Source organism: Rhinoraja longicauda, chromosome 5, assembly GCF_053455715.1.
Source record: "Rhinoraja longicauda isolate Sanriku21f chromosome 5, sRhiLon1.1, whole genome shotgun sequence".
Classification (NCBI taxonomy): domain Eukaryota; kingdom Metazoa; phylum Chordata; class Chondrichthyes; order Rajiformes; family Arhynchobatidae; genus Rhinoraja; species Rhinoraja longicauda.
This window is the reverse complement of record NC_135957.1, coordinates 9,748,272-9,771,739: the sequence shown is the minus strand read 5'-3', so window position 1 is coordinate 9,771,739 and position 23,468 is coordinate 9,748,272. Positions and strand designations below refer to the sequence as shown.

General features: G+C 44.8%; 1 protein-coding gene across 1 annotated transcript in view; it reads right to left on the bottom strand.

The window, feature by feature from the left end:
- The window catches only part of arhgef10 (Rho guanine nucleotide exchange factor (GEF) 10), a 242,475-nt gene that overhangs the window by 185,708 nt on the left and 33,299 nt on the right, over positions 1-23,468 (bottom strand). Inside the window, exon 2 of the mRNA XM_078399996.1 lies at positions 11,960-12,068. Coding sequence (XP_078256122.1) covers positions 11,960-11,996 — 37 coding nt within the window. The 5' untranslated portion in view covers positions 11,997-12,068. The remainder of the gene's footprint in view (positions 1-11,959; positions 12,069-23,468) is intronic.

The window sequence follows — 23,468 nt, the reverse complement described above, 5'->3', positions numbered from 1 at the left end:
AACTCAGCGGATCAGGCAGCATCTCTGGAGAATATGAACAGGTGACGTTTCGGGTCTGAAGATAGATCCTGCCCCGAAACGTCGCCTATCCACGTTCTCCAGAGATGCTGCCTGACCCACTGAGTTACTCCAGCATTTAGTATCTTTTTTTTCCACTTACTTTTACAATCTGATTGGTGACTGCACTCAGATGAATGGGGTTGTAACGATTGTGGCGTTTAAGAGGGCTTTTAGTGAGACAAATGGAGTTGCAGGGAACTGAGAGATAGGGATCATGTGCAGGCAGAGGAGATTAGTTTAATTTTGCTTCATGTTGGGTCAGGCATTGTGGACCAAAGGGCCTGACCTGTGCAGTATTGTTCTATGCCACGGAAGGCTGTGGAGGCCGTCATTGGGTATTTTTAAGACGGAAATTGACAGATTCTTGATTAGTAAGGATGTCAAGGGTAATGGGGGAAAGGCAGAAGTACGGGGTTGAGAGGGAAAGATAGATCAGCCATGATTGACTGTACTCGATGGGCCAAAAGGCCTATTTCTGCTCCTTTAACTTATGAACTTGAATAATAATAATAATAATAATAATATTCATTTATTGTCATTGCAACGAGTACAACGAAATTAAAAAATAGCCAATCCTGACGGTGCGTACAAACATATATGCAATAAATGCAAAAACAAATAAATACAATTATATTAAGTACAAAAGATTTTTTAACAGTGTTGCCTAGTGCAGAAGGTAGTGTTCAGTTCTCGTATGGCCCTGGGGTAAAAACTGTTCTTAAGTCTGTTTGTTCGGGATTTGATCGACCTGAAACGTCGACCAGAGGGCAGATGAAGAAACAGACGGTGGCCGGGGTGGGATGGATCTTTTATTATTTTGCCTGCTCTACTGAGGCAGCGTAGGCTGAACAGGTGCTCCAGGGAGGGCAGTGAGCAGCCGATGATCTTCTGGGCCGTCGTGATGACCCTCTGAAGGGCCTTCCTGTCCTTTTCTGAGCAGCTGGCATACCATGTGGCTATACAGTATGCCAGCACACTCTCGATGGAGCAGCGATAGAAGGACATCATGAGCTTCTCCTGCAGGTTGGTTTTCCTGAGGATCCTCAGGAAGTGGAGTCTCTGCTGTGCCTTCTTCACTGTGGTGATGGTGTTGGTAGACCAGGTAAGATCCTCTGCGATGTGTGTACCCAGGAACCTGAAAGCGGGTACCCTTTCCACACAGACCCCATTGATGTAGAGTGGGTCGTATTCTACACTGGTTTTCCTGAAGTCAATTATAAGTTCCTTTGTTTTGGAGGAGTTCAGGACAAGATTGTTCACTGAACACCATGCTGCCAGCCTTTGGATTTCATCCCTGTAGGCTGTCTCATCTCCTCCTGAGATGAGTCCAACCACAGTCGTGTCATCCGCGAACTTGATGATGGTGTTGGTGGGATTGGTGGGGGCGCAGTCGTGAGTGTAGAGGGAGTAAAGGATGGGGCTCAACACACAGCCCTGTGGTGAGCCGGTGCTCAGTGTAATGGTGGAGGAGAGGTGAGGGCCTATTTTGAGGGCCTAATCTAGCACGGATGTAAAGCTAGGGACAGATGCACTATGGATCCAGCCCACAGCTCATGATGTCCGTGCTCAGCCAAACGTGGAATCCCGTGGTAGGACAGCTGGGCGGACTCTGGATTTACTGTTCTGAATAAATGGTAGCTGACGAAAGAATGTTTGAAACATTACTGGCAACAGACAAATGCATACCGCAGTTGTTTCATTTGGGAAAAATTGAATTTTACTACACAGTGCATGCCTTAATCCAAGGTGGATAAAAGGGCAATCTGACATAACAGTACACACAGACATGCCCATGCACACCCTTGCATAATGAGGATGGGCAGGCAAATTAAATCAATGGGAAAAGAAAAGGTTGCTATAGCATTAATGCCAGGAGGGAGGGAGAGAGGGTGAGTGGTTCAGGGAGAGAGGGGCGGGGGGGGGGGAGAGAGCGAGAAGAAGAGAGGTAGGGAGGGAGAGAGGGGGAGAGAGGGAGAGAGGGAGAGTGGGAGAGCAGGTGAGAACAGGGCAGATCGGGGGGGAGAGATGGGGTGGGAAAAGGAGGAGGGGGAAATGAGAGAGAGGGAATTCAAAGGGAAGGGGAGAGTGGGGGGAGAGAGTGGGGGGAGAGATTAGGAGAGAGAGTGGGGGGGAGAGAGTGGGGGGGAGAGAGTGGGGGGAGAGAGTGGGGGGAGAGAGTGGGGGGAGAGAGTGGGGGGAGAGAGTGGGGGGAGAGAGTGGGGGGAGAGAGTGGGGGGAGAGAGTGGGGGGAGAGAGTGGGGGGAGAGAGTGGGGGGAGAGAGTGGGGGGAGAGAGTGGGGGGAGAGAGTGGGGGGAGAGAGTGGGGGGAGAGAGTGGGGGGAGAGAGTGGGGGGAGAGAGTGGGGGGAGAGAGTGGGGGGAGAGAGTGGGGGGAGAGAGTAGGGGAGAGAGTAGGGGAGAGAGTAGGGGAGAGAGTAGGGGAGAGAGTAGGGGAGAGAGTAGGGGAGAGAGTAGGGGAGAGAGTAGGGGAGAGAGTAGGGGAGAGAGTAGGGGAGAGAGTAGGGGAGAGAGTAGGAGAGAGAGTAGGGGAGAGAGTAGGGGAGAGAGTAGGGGAGAGAGTAGGGGAGAGAGTAGGGGAGAGAGTAGGGGAGAGAGTAGGGGAGAGAGTAGGGGAGAGAGTAGGGGAGAGAGTAGGGGAGAGAGTAGGGGAGAGAGTAGGGGAGAGAGTAGGGGAGAGAGTAGGGGAGAGAGTAGGGGAGAGAGTAGGGGAGAGAGTAGGGGAGAGAGTAGGGGAGAGAGTAGGGGAGAGAGTGTGGGGAGAGAGTGGAGGGGAGAGAGTGGAGGGGAGAAGGAGGGGAGACTGGAGGGAGTGTAGGAGGGGGAGGTGAGAGGGGGACGAGGCAGGGGGAAGGAGAGGGGGATGGGGAGAGAGGGGGGAAAGGAGAGGGGAAGAGAAAGGGAGGGGTGGGAGAGAGAGAAAGAGAAATAGTACGTGGGACAGGGAAGACCAGGCATAAGAAACAAGTGGAAGATTTGTAAACAAGAACCTGCAACAGTAAATGAAGGTGCATTGGTGAACCAAGGCACACAGCCAACTTTGTCTTCTAAAACACTTCCGATTCCTGGGGTGGCATTATGAAACTTACTGCCAGTTAAACACACAGGCTGTGCTGATTTTAATAATTAATCTTATTGAGGGATTTGAAAATAGTTCTGTACCTCTGTGTTACTGTAAATAATAGCAGGGCAAACTGTTAGAAAAGAGCTGGAACTCGAACAATGCAGACATAAACAATTGCTTCGAAGGTAGACACAAAAATCTGGAGTAACTCAGCGGGTCAGGCAGTATCTCTGGAGAGAAGGAATGGGTGACCTTTCTGGGCCAAGACCCTTCAGACTGATGTCAGGGGAGTGGGCAGGACAGAGATAGAATGTTGTCGGAGACAGAAAGACTGGTGGGAGAACTGGGAAGGGGGTGGGGATAGAGAGAGAGGAAAAGCAAGGGCTATTTGAAGTTAGAGAAGTTAATGTTCATACCACTGGGGTGTCTGAAGCAGGGTCTCGACCCAAAACGTCACCCATTCCTTCTCTCCAGAGATGCTACCTGACCCGCTGAGTTACTCCAGCTTTTTGTGTCTACCTTTAATTTAAACCAGCATTGCAGTTTTCTTTCCTAAACAATTGCTTCAGTCTGAAGAAGGGTCCCGACCCGAAATGTCACCTATCCATGTTCTCCAGAGATGCTGTCTAACCCACAGAGTTACCCCAGCACTTTGTGTGTTTTTTTTAACAATTGCTTTGTAGGTTACTTGTATCCTTCTGGAAAACCAACCATTCATCACACATCACACCCCTGACAAGATGACTTCAGCATGGTCTTGCAAACAAACGAGTGCTTTAGACCTTTAGAGAGACAGCATGGAAACAGGCCCTTACGCCCACCGAGTCCATGCCAACCAGCGATCACCCCATACACTAGCACTATCCGACACACAAGGGACAATTTACAATTTTACCGAAGACAATTAACCAACAAACCTGTATGTCTTTGGAGCAGGGGAGGAAACCAGAGCATCCGGAGAAAGCCACGCAATCACAGGGAGAATGTACAAACTCCGTACAGACAGCATCTGTAGTCAGGATCATACCCGGGTTTTTGTAAGGCAGCAACTCTACCGCTGCACCACCGTGGAGCGTTTGGAGTGTGCTGATTAGGAGTGCGAAGGACCACTAACATTAGTGACTTAATATTCCATAGAATCTTTCAGCTTTCTTTTTTGATAGGAACATAGAACAGTACAGCACAGGAACAGTATAAGAAAATAACTGCAGATGCTGGTACAAATCGAAGGTATTTATTCACAAAGTGCTGGAGTAACTCAGCAGGTCATGCAGCATCTCGGGAGAGAAGGAATGGGTGACGTTTCGGGCCGAGACCCTACTTCAGACTGATGTCAGGGGGCGGGACAAAGGAAGGATATAGGTGGAGACAGGAAGATAGAGGGAGATCTGGGAAGGAGGATGGGAAGAGAGGGACAGAGGAACTATCTAAAGTTGGAGAAGTCGATGTTCATACCAAGGGGCTGCAAACTGCCCAGGCGAAATATGAGGTGCTGTTCCTCCAATTTCCGGTGGGCCTCACTATGGCACGAGGAGGCCCATGACAGAAAGGTCAGACTGGGAATGGGAGGGGGAGTTGAAGTGCTCGGCCACCGGGAGATCAGTTTGGTTAATGCGGATCGAGCGCAGGTGTTCAGCGAAGCGATCGCCGAGCCTGCGCTTGGTTTCGCCGATGTAAATAAGTTGGCATCTAGAGCAGCGGATGCAGTAGATGAGGTTGGAGGAGGTGCAGGTGAAAAGGTTCTGACTGTCTACCCCATCTATCCCTCTCAAAATTTTATATATCTCTATCAGGTTACCCTCAACCTCTAACATTCCAGAGAACATCTCGAAAGCAATCTCGGTTTGTCCTACCTCTCCTCCATACCATATGCCTTCTTTACTATAACTACTTGTATTGCCACTTTCAGGGAACTATATTGGAAAACAGTGAGTAGTACAGCTGTCGATTTGCCCTTAATGGTATAATGACTATAGGATTGTATGCCAAATTTCATTCAAGACATTCCAGACAACAAGCTGCAATACCTATTATTCCTTGCATGGAAAACAATTAAAACTGATGTAAGTCTTGACTCGTGTGTAGGATTAGTGAATAAGCATCCATTTTCAGAACAGGTCAAAACAATCTTTCAAAGAATATCCAAACAGAAACAGGACCTGTTTTGCACTATGGTCTAAATAGAGTGCAATCTCTGGCACACGCTCAGAAAGAACAAGGATGGGTTCAGGACAAATTGACTTGCCAGGCTCACTTGTTCAATCAAAAAATAAAGTGCTGGAAGAACTCAGAGGGTCAGGTAGCATCTGCGGAGTATAATCGGAACATACTGGGCTGTATCTTGCACTAAACATTATACCCTTTATCCTGTATCTGTACACTGTGGGCGGCTTGACTGTAATCATGTATAGTTTTTCCACTGACTGGATAGCACACAACAATAAAGCTTTTCACTGTACTTCGGTACATGTGACAATAAACTAAACTAAATTAAATTGGAGGGAAATGAACAGGTGATGTTTCAGTCTGAGGAAGGGTCCCAATCTGAAACATTGCCTGCCCATTCCCTCCACAGATGCTGCCTGACCCACTGAATTCCACCGGCAGCGTTTTCCTTGCTCAACATTCCAGCATCTGCAGGCCCTTGTGTCTCATTTGTTTAAAGCCTCCGAGCTTCAGGAAACATTTTCAGCTCCAGGAGCATCTCCCTGGTCAGTGTTGGATCTAACGTCATTAAACCCATTTCAGATACATTGTGGTAGTTTGCCACCGTTTAACACCATGATTTCTTTAAACATCAAATATTGGGAAAACTAAATATTGATCAATTGCAAAGGAAATGTCAGAGGCCCACAAAATAAACACCGGGTTCCAGTTTTTGAAAAATCAGTTCATTGACTAATCCATCTCCTGACAAAATGTGTAAATATTCAAGAATTGGTTTCACTCCAGTTCTACTTCTGCAACAATCAGAACTTCAATTATAGGAGTATCATTCAGCCTCATTCCCAAGGAAGCTTAGTAAGTGAGAAAAATATTTACCTTGACTGCCCACCTACAGGATTAGACAAGTTCTAATATTAACATGATATGTTATGTTCACTTTTGGTTTAATCGTGGCAGTTTCCTTGAATGCTCAACACAAACATAGCTACAAAGTCACCATCCAGGACAACGTAAATGCGAGGCTAAGCTAAAGACAAACCTGTGCACATGAGGACTGCAGCCATGATGGACAAAATAAAGACGGATTTCTTCACCAACAACCAGTGCTTTTTGCCCCTATTGGACAGTCACCCTCCTCTGCTGTTCTATTTCTCGTTTCAATCTCATTCAAAGCACATCCCATAAAGAAAGGCCCATTGTATCTGGTTGCTATTTAACTGATGATTGTGAGGAATTTCCACTGTCAAATAGCGTTCTATGCCTGCCATGGCAAAAGGCATAAAGGGCAGCGTGCAACCTCTTGATCTGCATTCATTGAAACACAGTCCTGGCCTCATGCAGAAAGCCTGCCTTGTTGGTCTGATCACAACGAGGCAGGAACTTTTATTAAGTTTGCCCATCAGAATTCAGATTAATGTCATGAAATCCTTTGAAACCATCAATTTTATATAATGTACGAAGATATAATAGATCACCATGTTCCTGAACTGCATAGTTTGAGAAATGACAGGCAGGTTGGGGAGATATAAAACTGGCCCGTCGTGTCCAGATTCTCAGGGACAGTTTCTTCCCACTGTTATCAGGCAACTGAACCATCCTACCAAAAACTAGAGAGCAATCCTGAGCTATTATCTACCTCAAGGGAGACTCTCAGACTATCTTTGATCGGACTTTATCTTGCTCTAAATGTCATTAATGTTATTCCCATCACAATATATCTGTAAGCTGTGGATAGCTCGACTGTAATCACGGATTGTCTTTCCGCTAACTGGTAAGCACGCAACAAAAGCTTTTCACTGTACCTCGGTACACGTGACAATAAACAAAACTAAACTAAACCTTAATCAGTCTGCCTGTCATTCAAAGCATCCAGAGTAGTCATAAGGCATGTTTGGAGGTGCACACACAATTTGAGTTGTTTTTAAAGAGAATAGCAGAACAAAAATGTACTCAACTCAAGTATTTAAAGCATTATATTGTGTGCTTTTATCTGAATGTACAGTTCTGGTGTGAGACAATTAAGAGATGAAATAAGAAATTTTAAGGATTAATATCCTGATACCCACACCACTATCCCTCACCTCTGACCCCTGTCAATACACCACACCAGAGTGATAGATATATTGAATATAGCCCCAGTAAAATGATTTATGGCAATCGACTCATAAAATAAATGAAATGGTACTGAGTTCTGAAGGGTGGTAGATGCCAGAACACAAGAGACACAAGGCAAAAGGAGCAGGAGTAGACTACCAGGCCTCTTGAGCTTTCCATGCCACTTAGTAACATCATGATTAATTTTCACTGGCCTCAACGCTTTTGGCAGGGCCACTTAGCCTTAGATTCCCCAGTCGGTCAAAAATGCATCTACCTCCATCTTAAATACTTCCGCTGATCTGGTCTCCACAACCTTCTGGGATACAGCATTTCAGAGATTCACTACTTCTGCAAAGAGAATTGTCTTTGTGTCTCAGTTTAAAATGGCTGGTCCCTTGTCTTGTAAATATATTCAATGATTTGAGACTCTCTCACCAGTGAAGACATCTCACTGTTTACCATGTCATGCCTCCTCAACATCTTACCTGTCTCAATACGATCACCGCTCATTCTTCTAAACTCTAATACAGAAACAACCTATTTAGCCTCGCTTGAGAGGATAATCACCCCATCCCAGGAATTAGCCTCATGAATCCCATTTGGACCATTTCCAATGCCAGTGTCCCAGCCACAATATTCTACATAGCAATAATTTCATGACCAGTATAATCTAGACAATGCTCTTTTTGAAGTGCAATTAGTAGCACAGGACAAGTGCAAATGTTAATGCAATGTTGAAACACTGATAATTTATCCATCCCGCTTTCACGATAGGAAGAGGACACATCTGAATCACAGTCAAACATAATTTTATAGAAATGTGAGAAATGTTCTTAATCCCATAACACATTAAATTAAAAAAATTCTAGGAAATAAGTGGAAAAACATTTTGGTTAATGCAATGCTTTATATGAACAAATAGGTGCTGAATCACATTTATATTAAAAATTCAGCTACATTTGTCAGCAATTTTTTCCATTGTATATATACAATTTTTTCCATTGTATATATATGCACAGCATTGGGAATATAATAACTAAACTCTAAGTCTACACAAATAAATGTTCAAATTCATTCACGTACATTATCCACTTGCAAAGCATGATTAATTACATATGTGTCACGTTAGAGGTGCCGGTACACCATACTGACATGTAAAATCATATAAAGAAAATTACTGGGTCTATGTACAGCTTCCTTCATTAATCAGAGCAAGATAAATAAACCGTCGCATTTCTAGTCCATGAATAATCAAGATGAAGAAAATATACATGTCACAGCAGAAAATCAGTTAAATGAGAATGATGAGGAATGTCTATGCATAGTATGCATTCCTAAAATAACAGAAGGAGATTTCAGTGGGTTACTTGGTTCAGAATAGGATCCAACACATGCACACTGCAACCAACAACAAAATAAAACATTATATTCTCCCAAAGGACATAAAATGCTGGAGTAACTTAGCGGGTCAAGCAGCATCTCTGGAGAAATATGGAAAGGTGATGTTTCGGGTTGGGACCTACTTCAGACATACGTATTCTACCATTGCTTCTTCTCTTTCACATTCATATGCTTTCTCTCACTCTACTGAAGCTGTTGTCTTTGAAACTGGAAATGTGGATTCAGACGATTTCAAAGAAATAGATTTTCAGCCATGTCTATTGCCCAAGGCTGTGCAGGATACTAACTAGGAACACAAAGACCACACTATGTGAAGCACCCCTCTCTCTCCCCCTGGAATTTGGCCTTTTCGCCCAGCTAAGATCAAACTGAATAGTCTGGCAGAACTCAAACTGAGCCACAGCAAAGGGTTAATGGTGAGCAGTCGCCTCTTGACAGCATTAATGGATCGAGTTGTTTTGGGCTGACTGAAATTTAACTGATGCCGAGGAACAAGGCCAGACAAGATTTGTCCCATCATGTGTGGACAGGAAAACCTGGACAAATTTTCACATTGCCAGATACATGCCTGCATTGAAGTTGCCTGGAACAGCCTGGTTGCACCAGAGCAAATCAACCAAGTCCAACTAAACAAAAACTGGAAATGCTAGGAAAACACAGCAGGTCAGCAGCATGTGTGGCAAAAAAAATCAGCCAATGTTTCTGGTCTATGACCCTTGGTCAGAACTGGGAAGGGTAGAGATACAAATTAATTTTCAGTGGAAGACAAGCTTAATTTAGTTTAGTTTAGTGATACAGCATTGAAATAGGCACTTCAGCTCCTGAGTCCACGTCGACAAGCAATCACCCCATACACTAGTTTTACCCTACATACTGGGAACAATTTACAGAAGATAATACGACCGCGTGGGTTTTCTCCAGGTGCTCTAGTTTTCTCCCACATTCCAAACATGGCAGGTTAATTGGCTTCTGTAACAATTGTCCCTCGTGTGTAGGATAGAGCTAATGTATGGATGAGTGCTGGTCGGTGTGGACTCAGGAGCTGAAGTGCCTATTTCAATGCTGTATCGCTAAACTAAACTAAATTAAGCTTGTCTTCCACTGAAAATTAACTTGTATCTCTACCCTTCCCAGTTCTGACCAAGGGTCATAGACCTGAAACATTGGCTGATTTTTTTGCCACACATGCTGCTGACCTGCTGTGTTTTCCTAGCATTTTCAGTTTTTGTTTAGTTGAACTTGGTTGATTTGCTCTGGTGCAACCAGGCTGTTCCAGGCAACTTCAATGCAGGCATGTATCTGGCAATGTGAAAATTTGTCCAGGTTTTCCTATCCACACATGATGGGACAAATCTTGTCTGGCCTTGTTCCTGTTTCAATGCTGTATCTTGAAACTAAACCTCACAAGAATCATTGACAAGAAACATTAACTGTATCTTTCTCTAATGAATACTACTTGACTTGTTGACTAATTCCATCACAACCTGTTTTTCTTTCTCAAAACAGCATTGCCACATCCCAGATGAAGTAAGTACCTCAGTGCAAGGCGGCCATTGGAAAAGCTTGCTTATCGAGAAAATTAAAGAAAGAACCAGGTTACATTGTGCCCTTACTTGCCATCACTTGCATAAAAAATATCTAATTGAAAGTCTTCGACCAGTTAAAAAATGCAACCCGGTTTCAAAGACAACAGATTGATTTATTCACAAAATGCTGGAGTAACTCAGCAGGTCAGGCAGCATCTCGGGAGAGAAGGAATGGGTGACGTTTCGGGTCGAGACCCTTCTTCAGACAACAGCTTCAGTAGCGTGAGAGAAATCATATGACTGTGAAAGAGAAATGTTCAGTGAGCATTGACACATCAGCACTTGTTTTATGCTGACTTCTGAAGTGACCCTACCATTGTCGAGATATATCACAGAATTGAAAACATCAAGCAAAGTGATTACGGATGAATCTTCCTTAGTTTCTATTGCTTAAATTTCATCTCTTGTTCATTGGTAGCTATGCCCATACTGAAAATGTATAGGGGAAGCAATAATATTCAGAATTAGTGTTTGGATAAATGGGTTAAATTTCCAAATCAGGATGCAATAGTCCTTGAAACATGGACAAAACAACGTGAATTTTTCTTTGTAGATACATAGAAACATAGAAAATAGGTGCAGGAGTAGGCCATTCAGCCCTTCGAGCCTGCACCGCCATTCAATATGATCATGGCTGATCATCCAGCTCAGTAACCTGTACCTGCCTTCTCTCCATACCCCCTGATCCCTTAAGCCACAAGGGCCACATCTAACTCCCTCTTAAATATAGCCAATGAACTGGCCTCAACTACCTTCTGTGGCAGAGAATTCCACAGACTTACCACTCTCTGTGTGAAGAAATAGCTTTTCTTGCTTCCAGCTCTTCAACACCCCCCCCCCCCCACCCCCAACCTGAAGAAGGATCCCGACCCAAAACGTCACCTATCTTTTTTCTCCAGAGATGCTGCCTGACCCGCTGAGTTACTCCATCGCTTTGTGTCAATCGCTTTGTGTCTATCTCTAATTTTTCTTTGGGTTGGGTGATTAGATGTCTCTCCCACGTGGAATTACCTTTCTAGAAAGGAATGAAAGTAGCTTGATCAAAACATCGGAAAACAGATAAATAATTTTTATAATGCAGGAAACGCCCCAAACCTGCACATTCCTGAAATATGTGAACATTCACCCCCTCTACTTAGGCTAACAGAATTATCTATTGTGTAGCCGGTTAACCAAGAGTACTGAGAGGCTTTTCTTTTGTTTTTTTAAATTTTAGTTTAGAGCTACAGCACAGAAACAGGCCCTTCAGCCCACCGAGTCCGTGCCGACCAGCAATCCTCATACATTACCACTATCCTACGCACTAGGGACAATTTACAATCTTTATCTAAGCCAAATAATCTACAAACCTGCACCTCTTTGGAGTGTGGGAGGAAATCGGAGCACTTGGAGAAAGCCCACAGGTCACACACTCTGTACAGACAACACCTGTAGTCAGGAACAAATCCGAGTCTCTGGCACTGTCAAGCAGCAATTCTACCACTGTGCCACCATGCCACCCCAATAACAACTGCAAATTATTTGTCATTTTGAAAACTGGCTGAGAGTTAAAAAGTTATATGTTTTACCTTCAGGAGGTGGGGGTGGAAACTCATCCTGATCCATGCTGCTTGGACCTCACCCAGGATGCGTTATCATTTGAGAGTGCAGCGCATGTCCTGAAAGCCATTCATTCCCCTGCAATGAGAGAATAATTAGTTATTATAGCATTTGATCCTCTTGGCTTAAAATCTCAAAGCTTAATAATTCTTCAAATAAGTTCACCTCCATCTTTAACTATAAGGTGCAAAGTAACATGGACAAAGTAACAGTTCAACCAAGAGAGGCTGAACAGGTTAGAGTTATAGAGGCATACAATGTGGAAACAGACCCTTCGACCCAACTTGCCCACGCCCACCAACATGCCCCAACTACGCTAGTCCCATCTGCTTGCATGTGACCCATATCCCTCTAAACGTATCCTATCCATGTACCTGTCCAAATGTTTCTTACCTAGGTCTACCTCAGGTCAGCATTCTGTAGAATTTAGAAGAATGAGGAGTGACTTTATTGAAATGCAAGACATGGAGGGGGGGATGAAAAAGGGTTGATGCCAAGGTGTATTTACGGGTGGGAGTGTCTTGACTGAGACAATAGACAATAGGTGCAGGAGTAGGCCATTCAGCCCTTCGAGCCAGCACCGCCATTCAATGCGATCATGGCTGATCACTCTCAATCAGTACCCCGTTCCTGCCTTCTCCCCATACCCCCTCACTCCGCTATCCTTAAGAGCTCTATCCAGCTCTCTCTTGAAAGCATCCAACGAACTGGCCTCCACTGCCTTCTGAGGCAGAGAATTCCACACCTTCACCACTCTCTGACTGAAAAAGTTCTTCCTCATCTCCGTTCTAAATGGCCTACCCCTTATTCTTAAACAGTGGCCCCTTGTTCTGGACTCCCCCAACATTGGGAACATGTTTCCTGCCTCTAATGTGTCCAATCCCCTAATTATCTTATATGTTTCAATAAGATCCCCCCTCATCCTTCTAAATTCCAGTGTATACAAGCCTAATTGCTCCAGCCTTTCAACATACGACAGTCCCGCCATTCCGGGAATTAACCTAGTGAACCTGCGCTGCACGCCCTCAGTCAGCTGATGAGGGCTGGTCATTTAAAAAAGAGGTTTGTAAAGGGTGTTGAATCTCTAGCATTCTCTACCCAAGAGGATGATGGAGATAGGATCATAACTTGGAAATGTTTAACATAAACGTAAAATAATCTTTGACAGATCAAAGAATTGAGGACAATGAGAAACTGGCAAAGAAGATAGACTTTAGAGATACAGCGTGGAAACAGGCCCTATGGCCCACCGAGACACATATACTAGCACTACCCTACACACTAAGGATAATTTACAATTTAACCAAAGCCAATTAACCTTCAAACCTGTATGTCTTTGGAGTGGAGAGGAAACCGAGGACCCTGGAGAAAATCCACAAGGTCACAGGAAGAACATACAAAAAACGCAAGTGCGTCACAGGGAGAACGTACAAATTCCGTGCAGACAGCACCTCTAGTCAGGATCAAACCCAGGTCTCTGGCGCTGTAAGGCAGCAACTCTACCGCTGCGCCACTGTGTTGACGTTATATAATGATTAGAATTTACTTTTATAAGTATCGTTATAGGTGAGGCCAGGGGTGATCAGCTGTTATCATCTTGAATGGTGGGGCAAGCCTGTGGGCTCTGGTGGCCAATGCCTGCTCTAGTTTTCTTGTGTTGAATCAGCAATTGAAGGTAAGATTTGTCCTTCCAGTTACTTTGTGAAATTTTTATTAAAAATCTTCACCATGTTATCCATCCATCCATCCATCCACAAGGCAAGATAAATTGTGACTTGATGAACAACTATTGTAGATGTAACTATGCGGTTTGGGTCAAGTATTCCAATAGCTAAAATGAGCTGCTTAGAAACATAGAAACATAGAAAATAGGTGCAGAAGGAGGCCATTTGGCCCATTGAGCCAGCACCGTCATTCATTGTGATCATGATTGATCATCTACAATCAGTAGCCTGTGCCTGTCTTCTCCCCATATCCCTTGATTCCACTAGCCCCTGGATCTCTATCTCACTCGCTTTTAAATTGATCCAGTGAATTTGCCTACACTGCCTTCTGAGGCAGAGAATCCCACAAATTCACAACTATTTGGGTGAAAAAGTTTCTTCTCATCTCAGTTTTAAATGGCATCCCCTTTATTCTTAGACTGTGTCCCCTGGTTCTGGACCCCCAACATCGGGAACATTTTTCCTGCATCAAGCTTGTCTAGTCCTTTTATAATTTTATACGTCTCTATAAGATCCCATCTCATCCTTCTAAACTCCAGTGAATACGCCTAGTCTTTCCAATCTTTCCTCATATGACAGTCCCTCCATCCCAGGGATTAACCTCGTGAACCTATGCTTCACTGCCCCAATAGCAAGGACGTCCTTCCTCAAATTAGGAGACCAAAACTGCACACAATACTCCAGATGTGGTCTCACCAAGGCCCTATAGAACTGCAGAAGGACTTCTTTGCTCCTGTCCTCAAATCTCTCGTTATGGCCAACATGCCATTAGCTTACTTCACTGCCTGCTGTACCTGCACGCTTACTGAACTCAACATCTTTCCACCCAAGATCCGGATTGTAACCAGTTCCCTGGCGCTGTGAGACAAACTTGAAAGGGCTATTTCCCAAGTGATGATTTCACCCATTGGACCAGTCCAGATGAAACATCGACTGTCTATTTCCCTCCACAGATGCTGCCCGACCTGCTGAGTTCCTCCAGCAGCCCTCCCAACTCTTTTTAGTCGCATCTTTCTCACGCAATCTAAAATTCCACTGAACACTCAAAGTTTTCATCTCCCTCTCCTCATTTTTCCAGTCGTTTTCATACCTTTCTGGTCAGTTAACACTTCTCTTTTATGAAGGGTGCTTCATCTTTATCTGGCACAGACAAGGTTGAGCCAAATAACCTCTTTCTACATGGTACAATTTCTGTGATTCTATGGTTCAGCCGTGGGGAAAAAAGGGAGCGCCGCCAATTGAAGCAGTTGAAGATAACAGCACTGACATTATGGTATATGAAGGGTTCACGCTGCCTTGGCAAAGGCCACCAGCATAATCAAGGGTCAGTCGCACCCCGGACACACCCTCCTCCCCTCTCCCAGCTGTTATCAGGCAATTGAACTGTCCTCTCACCAACGAGAGAGCGTTCCTGACCTACCACATACCTCACTGGAGACCCTCGGACTATCTTTAATCAGACTTGCACTAAACATTATTCTCTTTATCCTGTATCTGTACACTGTAGCTGGCTTGTTGTAATCATGTACAGTCTTTCCGCTTTCTAGATAACACGTGACAAAAAAGCTTTTGACTGTCTCTCGGTACACGTGACAATAAATTAACTAACCATTTAGCTGACATGGATAGGATGCAGGTATTGTTGCTGCACATGTGAGAAGGAGCCGGACACACAATGCTGGAGTAACTCAGCAGGTCATGCAGCCTGCCTGGTCCTGACCTCTATGACGGGTCGACAAGGGTGCTAACACCTTCAGTCTCTCCATGGGCTCCATTAACAGTTGCTGACCTCCTAAGATTGGAAAAAACTTGAGAAGGACTCCTCTACAAAAGAAAGTTGCCAGAACAAATAAAATATCCACTAATCCCGAGAATGTTTAAAAAAAATTAAAAAGCAATTGGCCATGGCCATTTGCTCAGCAGCAAAGCACTGGATCGGAAGGTTCAATCCCAGCTCCACAGATGCGGTAAAACATCCTGGTTGACATTCTGCTGGAGTGCTGAGGGCTGCTGCGCTTGTGGGGGCGTCCATCAGGTGCGGCAATGAATCAAGACCTGCCTGACATTACTAATCTAGGGAGAAAGTCCAATGACTCTCTCCGGGAAAGATCAGTGGAGCTCTTTCCATGGCCTGTCCACTATTTATCTCTCAGCCCCACAATCACTAAAATTTCTCCATTAATCACTGAAACATTGCTTCTTGCAGGAGTCTGCACCAAATTGGCTGCCATTTTTCCCCGTGTTCGTAAGTTACTGGAGCAGAATTAGGCCATTCAGTCCATCAAGTCTACTTTGCCATTTAATCATGGCTGATTTATCTTTCCCTCCCAAACCCACTCTCCTGCCATCTCCCCATGACCATTGACACCCATTCTAATCAAGAGTCTGTCAATCTTCGCCTTAACAATATCCATTGACGGCCTCTACAGCCGTCCGTGGCAAAGAATTCCACAGATTTACCACCCTCTGATTAAAGATATTCCTCCTCATCTCCTTTCTAAAGGTAAGTTGTTTTATTCTGAGGCTATAGCCTCAGGTCCTAGATTTCCCCACTAGTGGAAACACCCTCTCCACATCCACTTTATCCTTGCCTTTCACTATTCGGTAAGTTTTAATGAAGTTTCCCCCTCATCCTTCTAAACTCCAGTGAGTACAAGCCCTGTGCCATCAAACGCTCTTCATATGTTAACTCACTCATCCTGGAATCATTCTTGTAAACCTGCATTCTCTGCACCCTCTCCAATGCCAGCACACCCTTCCTCAGATATGGGGCACAAGATATGTGTTGCATCAGCAACCACAATTCCAAATTATTCCATTGATTGCCAAAGAAAAAATGGGATTTGCAATAAATAATGAGATGGAAATGTTCTCTCTCTCTGGGTCTTCTACTCTGCGGAAATAATAAATTCCAATCAGAAACTACCACACTGAAGCATTCTCAGGCAAATCTTCGTAAACTTGTTGAAAGCAACATTTGTTCCATAGATTCCAGATTAAATTACGACACTGGTAGGCTGCGTTTCTAAGCACACAAAATATTACATCGAATCTACATTCCATGCAGGTCACGAGTAGCTCCACTTCTCACTTGATGAACAGAGCTCTATTTCCCTCCAATGTCACTGTAAACCCAACAGCAGATGGAGAACAACTTAAAGGCAAGAAAATTCAAGTGCCCAGTCCTGCACTTGAGCAGTTGAAAGTAAAAATAGTTTCAATGAACTCCTCGGTTGTCAAGCCATGTTTGCTCAGCATTGTAATCAGTCAAAAAAAGGCCTGACAGGAAAGCTACATACATAATTTACAATTAACTTAGGCAGTACCACACCAAACAGGGTTTGCTCAAGATTCCAGCCAACAGTTTTGCCAACAGTCCAATTCCCACATGACGACCATTAATCTCCTGCTGAAATTTAATTCAAAGGATGACAATTCCAAAATGATTAAACTTTCCATTTACTTCAACAATAGGTGATTTTGAACCAAAAAATGCATGCTGGTGGAGCAGCGGGTAAATCTTCTGCCTTACCCGGGATCAATCCGGACTTCCATCTCTGTCTATGTGGAATTCGTACATTTTCCCTGTGGCCACCTGCATTTTCCCAAAGTGCTCCAGTTTCCCACATCCCAATTAAGTACAGTTTAGCAGGATAAGAGGCCCAAGCATGTAGGTGAATGATAAAATCTGGGGGAATTGATGAATTGAGTCACAGAGTAATTGAGTTAAACAGCACAGAAACAGGCCCTTTCGCCCAATTCATCAATTTTGACTGTTGCCTACCTGAGCTAATCCCATTTTGTCTACATATTTGGCCCACATCAACTGCAAACGGTATCCATGTGCCTGTCTAAAAGACCTTTAAATGTTGCAATTGTACCCACCTCTACCACTTCCTCTGGCAGTTCGTTCCACATACCCACCACCTTCTCTATGAAAAAGTTGCCACTCGGGTCCACTTTAAATCTTTTCCTTCTCGCTTTACATTTATACCCACAAGTTTTAGACTCCCCCCAACGTAAGGAATAGACTGACCAGCCACCTTATCTATGCCCCTCATGATTTTATATACTTCTTCAAGGTTATCCCTCAACTTCCTAGGCTCCAGAAGGAAAATCCTCAGCCTATCCAGCCTCTTCTTACAACTGATACCCTCCAGCCCTGGTAACATTCTGTTGAATCTTTTCTGTACCCATTCCAGCTTAATGACATCCTTCCTATTGCCAGAAATATGCACAGCACTCCAAGCATGGTCTGACCTGCATCTTGAACAGCTGTATAAGAAAATAACTGCAGAACAAATCGAAGGTATTTATTCACAAAATGCTGGTGTAACTCAGCAGGTCAGGCAGCATCTCAGGAGAGAAGGAATGGGTGACGTTTCGGGTCGAGACCCTTCTTCAGACTGAACAGCTGTAACATGACATCCCAACTCTTGCACTCAATGCCCTGACCGATGGAGCCAAATATATCTTCTTTACCATCCTGTGCACTTGTGTCACCAAAAGGCAGGGAGAATTTTAAAAATAGGGTTAATGTAAGGTTAGTGGAAAGGAGTGGTTGATGGTCAGTCTGGGCCCGGTGTGCCTAAGAGCCTGTTGTCATGCTGATTCTACTACAGTGCATAGCATTCAGTACAATGTTCTGATGGTGGATCTTGGAACCTCAACCCTGCTTCTCTCCAAATATGCAACCCAAACTGCTGGATGTTTTTACCATTTCTCTTCTGTTTGAGTAGTTCACATTGCAATTAGAATTCTGCTTTTGTACAGAAGCGCTGAGAAACTGAAAGTTTCAAAGGCAGTATATAACCCTGGAGATGATATGATAATAACGGAGTGCTCTGCTAGATTTACAACAGCCTCAGGATGTTTCAGAATTAGGAATAGTTATCACAGGCCTGGACAAGTCATAGTGCATACACTGAGAGCATTCATAAGCAGGATGTCCACTGAGCCTACACCTGATTTGCTCATCTATTAATACATCAAACTTTAGTTGAATTTAGTTAAGAGATACAGCACAGAAACGGGCCCTATGGCTCACCAAGTCAATGCCAACTACTGGTCATTCATTCACACTAGTTCTATGTTATCCCACTTTCTCATCCACTCCTCACACACTAGGGGCAATTTTACAGAGGGCAATTAACCCACAAACACACATGTCTTTGGGATGTGGGAGGAAACTGGAGCACCTGGAGGAAACTCACACGGTCACAGGGAACACATGCAAATCCACACAGGCAGCACCTGAGGTCAAATACTTGGGGGAAAGTGCTGGAGTAACTCAGCTGGTCAGGCAAAATCTCTGGAAGACTTGCATTGGCGACATTTCGGGTCGGGACCCTTGTTCAGGCTGATTTTTGTGGGGGAGGGGCAGGAAGCTGGGAAGAGGTGGGGGTAGGGCAAAGTCTGACATGATAAGTCGGTACAGGTGAGGGTAAGTTTTGTCCACCCACCTGCCAATCAAACTACCCTCACCCATACCCCGTTACCACTTGCCAGGAGGGCTGCAGGGATGAGCCAGGGAACTATAGGCCAGTGAACTTAACGTCAGTAGCGGGAGGGGGTTGAGGGGCAGGATCTATCTAGACAATAGACAATAGACAATAGACAATAGGTGCAGGAGTAGGCCATTCAGCCCTTCGAGCCAGCACCGCCATTCAATGCGATCATGGCTGATCACTCAATCAGTACCCCGTTCCTGCCTTCTCCCCATACCCCCTCACTCCGCTATCCTTAAGAGCTCTATCCAGCTCTCTCTTGAAAGCATCCAACGAACTGGCCTCCACTGCCTTCTGAGGCAGAGAATTCCACACCTTCACCACCCTCTGACTGAAAAAGTTCTTCCTCATCTCCGTTCTAAATGGCCTACCCCTTATTCTCAAACTGTGGCCCCTTGTTCTGGACTCCCCTAACATTGGGAACATGTTATCTGCCTCTAATGTGTCCAATCCCCTAATTATCTTATACGTTTCAATAAGATCCCCCCTCATCCTTCTAAATTCCAGTGTATACAAGCCCAATCGCTCCAGCCTTTCAACATACGACAGTCCCGCCATTCCGGGAATTAACCTAGTGAACCTACGCTGCACGCCCTCCATAGCAAGAATATCCTTCCTCAAATTTGGAGACCAAAACTGCACACAGTACTCCAGGTGCGGTCTCACCAGGGCCCGGTACAACTGTAGAAGGACCTCTTTGCTCCTATACTCAACTCCTCTTGTTACGAAGGCCAACATTCCATTGGCTTTCTTCACTGCCTGCTGAACCTGCATGCTTCCTTTCATTGACTGATGCACTAGGACACCCAGATCTCGTTGAACTCCCCCTCCTCCTAACTTGACACCATTCAGATAATAATCTGCCTTTCTATTCTTACTTCCAAAGTGAATAACCTCACACTTATCTACATTAAACTGCATCTGCCATGTATCCGCCCACTCACACAACCTGTCCAAGTCACCCTGCAGCCTTATTGCATCTTCCTCACAATTCACACTACCCCCCAACTTAGTATCATCTGCAAATTTGCTAATGGTACTTTTAATCCCTTCGTCTAAGTCATTAATGTATATCGTAAATAGCTGGGGTCCCAGCACCGAACCTTGCGGTACCCCACTGGTCACTGCCTGCCATTCCGAAAGGGACCCATTTATCCCCACTCTTTGCTTTCTGTCTGTCAACCAATTTTCTATCCATGTCAGTACCCTACCCCCAATACCATGTGCCCTAATTTTGCCCACTAATCTCCTATGTGGGACCTTGTCGAAGGCTTTCTGAAAGTCGAGGTACACCACATCCACTGACTCTCCCTTGTCAATTTTCCTAGTTACATCCTCAAAAAATTCCAGTAGATTTGTCAAGCATGATTTCCCCTTCGTAAATCCATGCTGACTCGGAATGATCCCGTTACTGCTATCCAAATGCTCAGCAATTTCGTCTTTTATAATTGACTCCAGCATCTTCCCCACCACTGATGTCAGACTAACTGGTCTATAATTCCCCGTTTTCTCTCTCCCTCCTTTCTTAAAAAGTGGGATAACATTTGCTATCCTCCAATCCACAGGAACTGATCCTGAATCTATAGAACATTGAAAAATGATCTCCAATGCTTCCACTATTTCTAGAGCCACCTCCTTAAGTACTCTGGGATGCAGACCATCAGGCCCTGGGGATTTATCAGCCTTCAGTCCCATCAGTCTACCCAAAACCATTTCCTGCCTAATGTGGATTTCCTTCAGTTCCTCCATCACCCTAGGTTCTCCGGCCCCTAGAACATTTGGGAGATTGTGTGTATCTTCCTCAGTGAAGACAGATCCAAAGTAACGGTTTAACTCGTCTGCCATTTCTTTGTTCCCCATAATAAATTCCCCTGCTTCTGTCTTCAAGGGACCCACATTTGCCTTGACTATTTTCTTCCTCTTCACGTACCTAAAAAAACTTTTGCTATCCTCCTTTATATTATTGGCTAGTTTACCCTCGTACCTCATCTTTTCTCCCCGTATTGCCTTTTTAGTTAACTTTTGTTGCTCTTTAAAAGAGTCCCAATCCTCTGTCTTCCCACTCTTCTTTGCTATGTTATACTTCCTCTCCTTAATTTTTATGCTGTCCCTGACTTCCCTCGTCAGCCACAGGTGTCTCTTACTCCCCTTAGAGTCTTTCCACCTCTTTGGAATAAATTGATCCTGCAACCTCTGCATTATTCCCAGGAATACCTGCCATTGCTGTTCTACCGTCTTCCCTGCTAGGGCCTCCTTCCAATCAATTTTGGCCAGCTCCCGCCTCATGCCTCTGTAATCCCCTTTGCTATACTGTAATACCATCTACACATGGAAAGGCAAATATTGGCCGGGGTAAACAGCGGGGCGTTGTGCATAAGAAATAGTGCCTTACAAATTTAACGAAGCTTTTTGAAGAGGTGACTAACAGGATTGACAAGGCCAGGGTGGTAGATGTTGCTTAAATATACTTTAGCAAGGCTTTTGACAAGGTCCACATTGAACACGGATCTAGACGATCAGATCATTAGGGTCCAGGGTGAGATAGCCAACTTGATACAAATTGGTTTGGTGGTAGGAGGCACCTATTCAAGGGTTGTTTTTCGGACTGAGCAGAGAGTAGAGAAAAGATTCACAAGGATCTTCCCAGGATAGGATCTTGTGTTGTGAGGAGAGACAAGATCAGTTGGAACTTTTTTCCCCGGTGTGCATGAAAGACATAGATAAGGTGGATGGTAACAGTCCTTTTCCCAGGATAGAGGTGCTTAAAACAAGAGAACATCAGTTTAAGGTGAGAGACAAAAAATTTGAAGGGGATCATGAGGGGCATGTTTTTCACATAGAAGGTGCTGGGACATGGAACAATCTGCCGAAGGATAGATACAAAATGCTGGAGTAACTCAGAGGGCCAGGCAGCATCTCTGGAGTGAAGGAATGGGTGATGTTTTGGGTCAAGACCCTTCTTCAGACTGAAGTCTGAAGAAGGGTACACAATCTGCCGGAGGAAGTGTATAGGCACGTACAATTATAATGATTAAAAGATATTTGGACAGGTATACAGATAGGAAATGTATAGAGGGATTTGGTCGACTGCGAAGGGTGGTGAAGGACACAAAAAGGAGGTACAGGGACAGGATAGAGTCGCAGATGGAGCAGCAGGACACCAGGCGCCTTTGGCAGGGGCTACGGACTATAACTAACTACCGGTGCAGCCCCCCCCTCAACCGGAAGTGCCGGCACCTCCCTAGCTGATGACTTGAACTCCTTCTACGCACGGTTCAAGACGGGCAACATTACCCCCAGCTCGGCGTCTAAAAACAACACCGCCAGCGCGCTGGCTAACGAGGCTGGAGGGGGATCCACCCCTGGGGATGTGCACACATTCTCGGTGTCCGAGCACGACGTGAGGACGGTTCTGACGCGTGTGAACACGAGGAAAGCTGGAGGTCCAGATGGTATATCTGGGCGAGTACTAAAGTCTTGTGCCACTCAGCTTGCTCCAGTGCTCACCACAATATTTAACCTCTCCTTGGCCAAGTCCTTGCATGCTTCCATCATCATACCAGTGCCAAAGAATGCTTCTCCAGCTTGTTTGAATGACTATCGACCCGTGGCCCTCACCTCAGTGGTCATGAAATGATTAGCTCATGAAGGCACCTTGTCTGCCCGAAGGACTTGGGCTGAAGGGCCTATTGCCGTGCTGAATGACTCGGCGACTATGTAACAGCAGCTTTATTCAAAGGAACACATTGTCAAGATGACTCACATGAATTGAATCATAACATATGGTCCCACCTCAGCCAGTTTTCATCAAGGGAATAACACTGATTCATCAGCTGCAATCTTTCACAGGTATCTTTTAATCAGAAGAGCTGCATATACATGATCCTGCTGGTTAAAACATGTTCTCCAATAAGCCTGGCATGATGAATGATTTGTAGAGCATGTATTTGCGTTTGAGCATGCCTGAGGCATAGAGGGGCGGGGCCTCGAGGGAGGGGGTGCAGAGAGATATACCAAATTACCAGCAACTTGCAAACCAAGGAAAGCAGGAGATTATCACAATGTTCCAATTGACAACAGTTATATTCCCTGAAGCCTTACCAATACAACATCAATCTTGAAATTAATCAAATTGATGAAAAGTAGCTGGTTTCAATAGCAGTCACCATGATATGAGGAGATTGCTGTAAGAGCCCATCAGGTTCACGAATGTCCCTCAGGGAAGACAATCTGTTGTCCTTACCCAG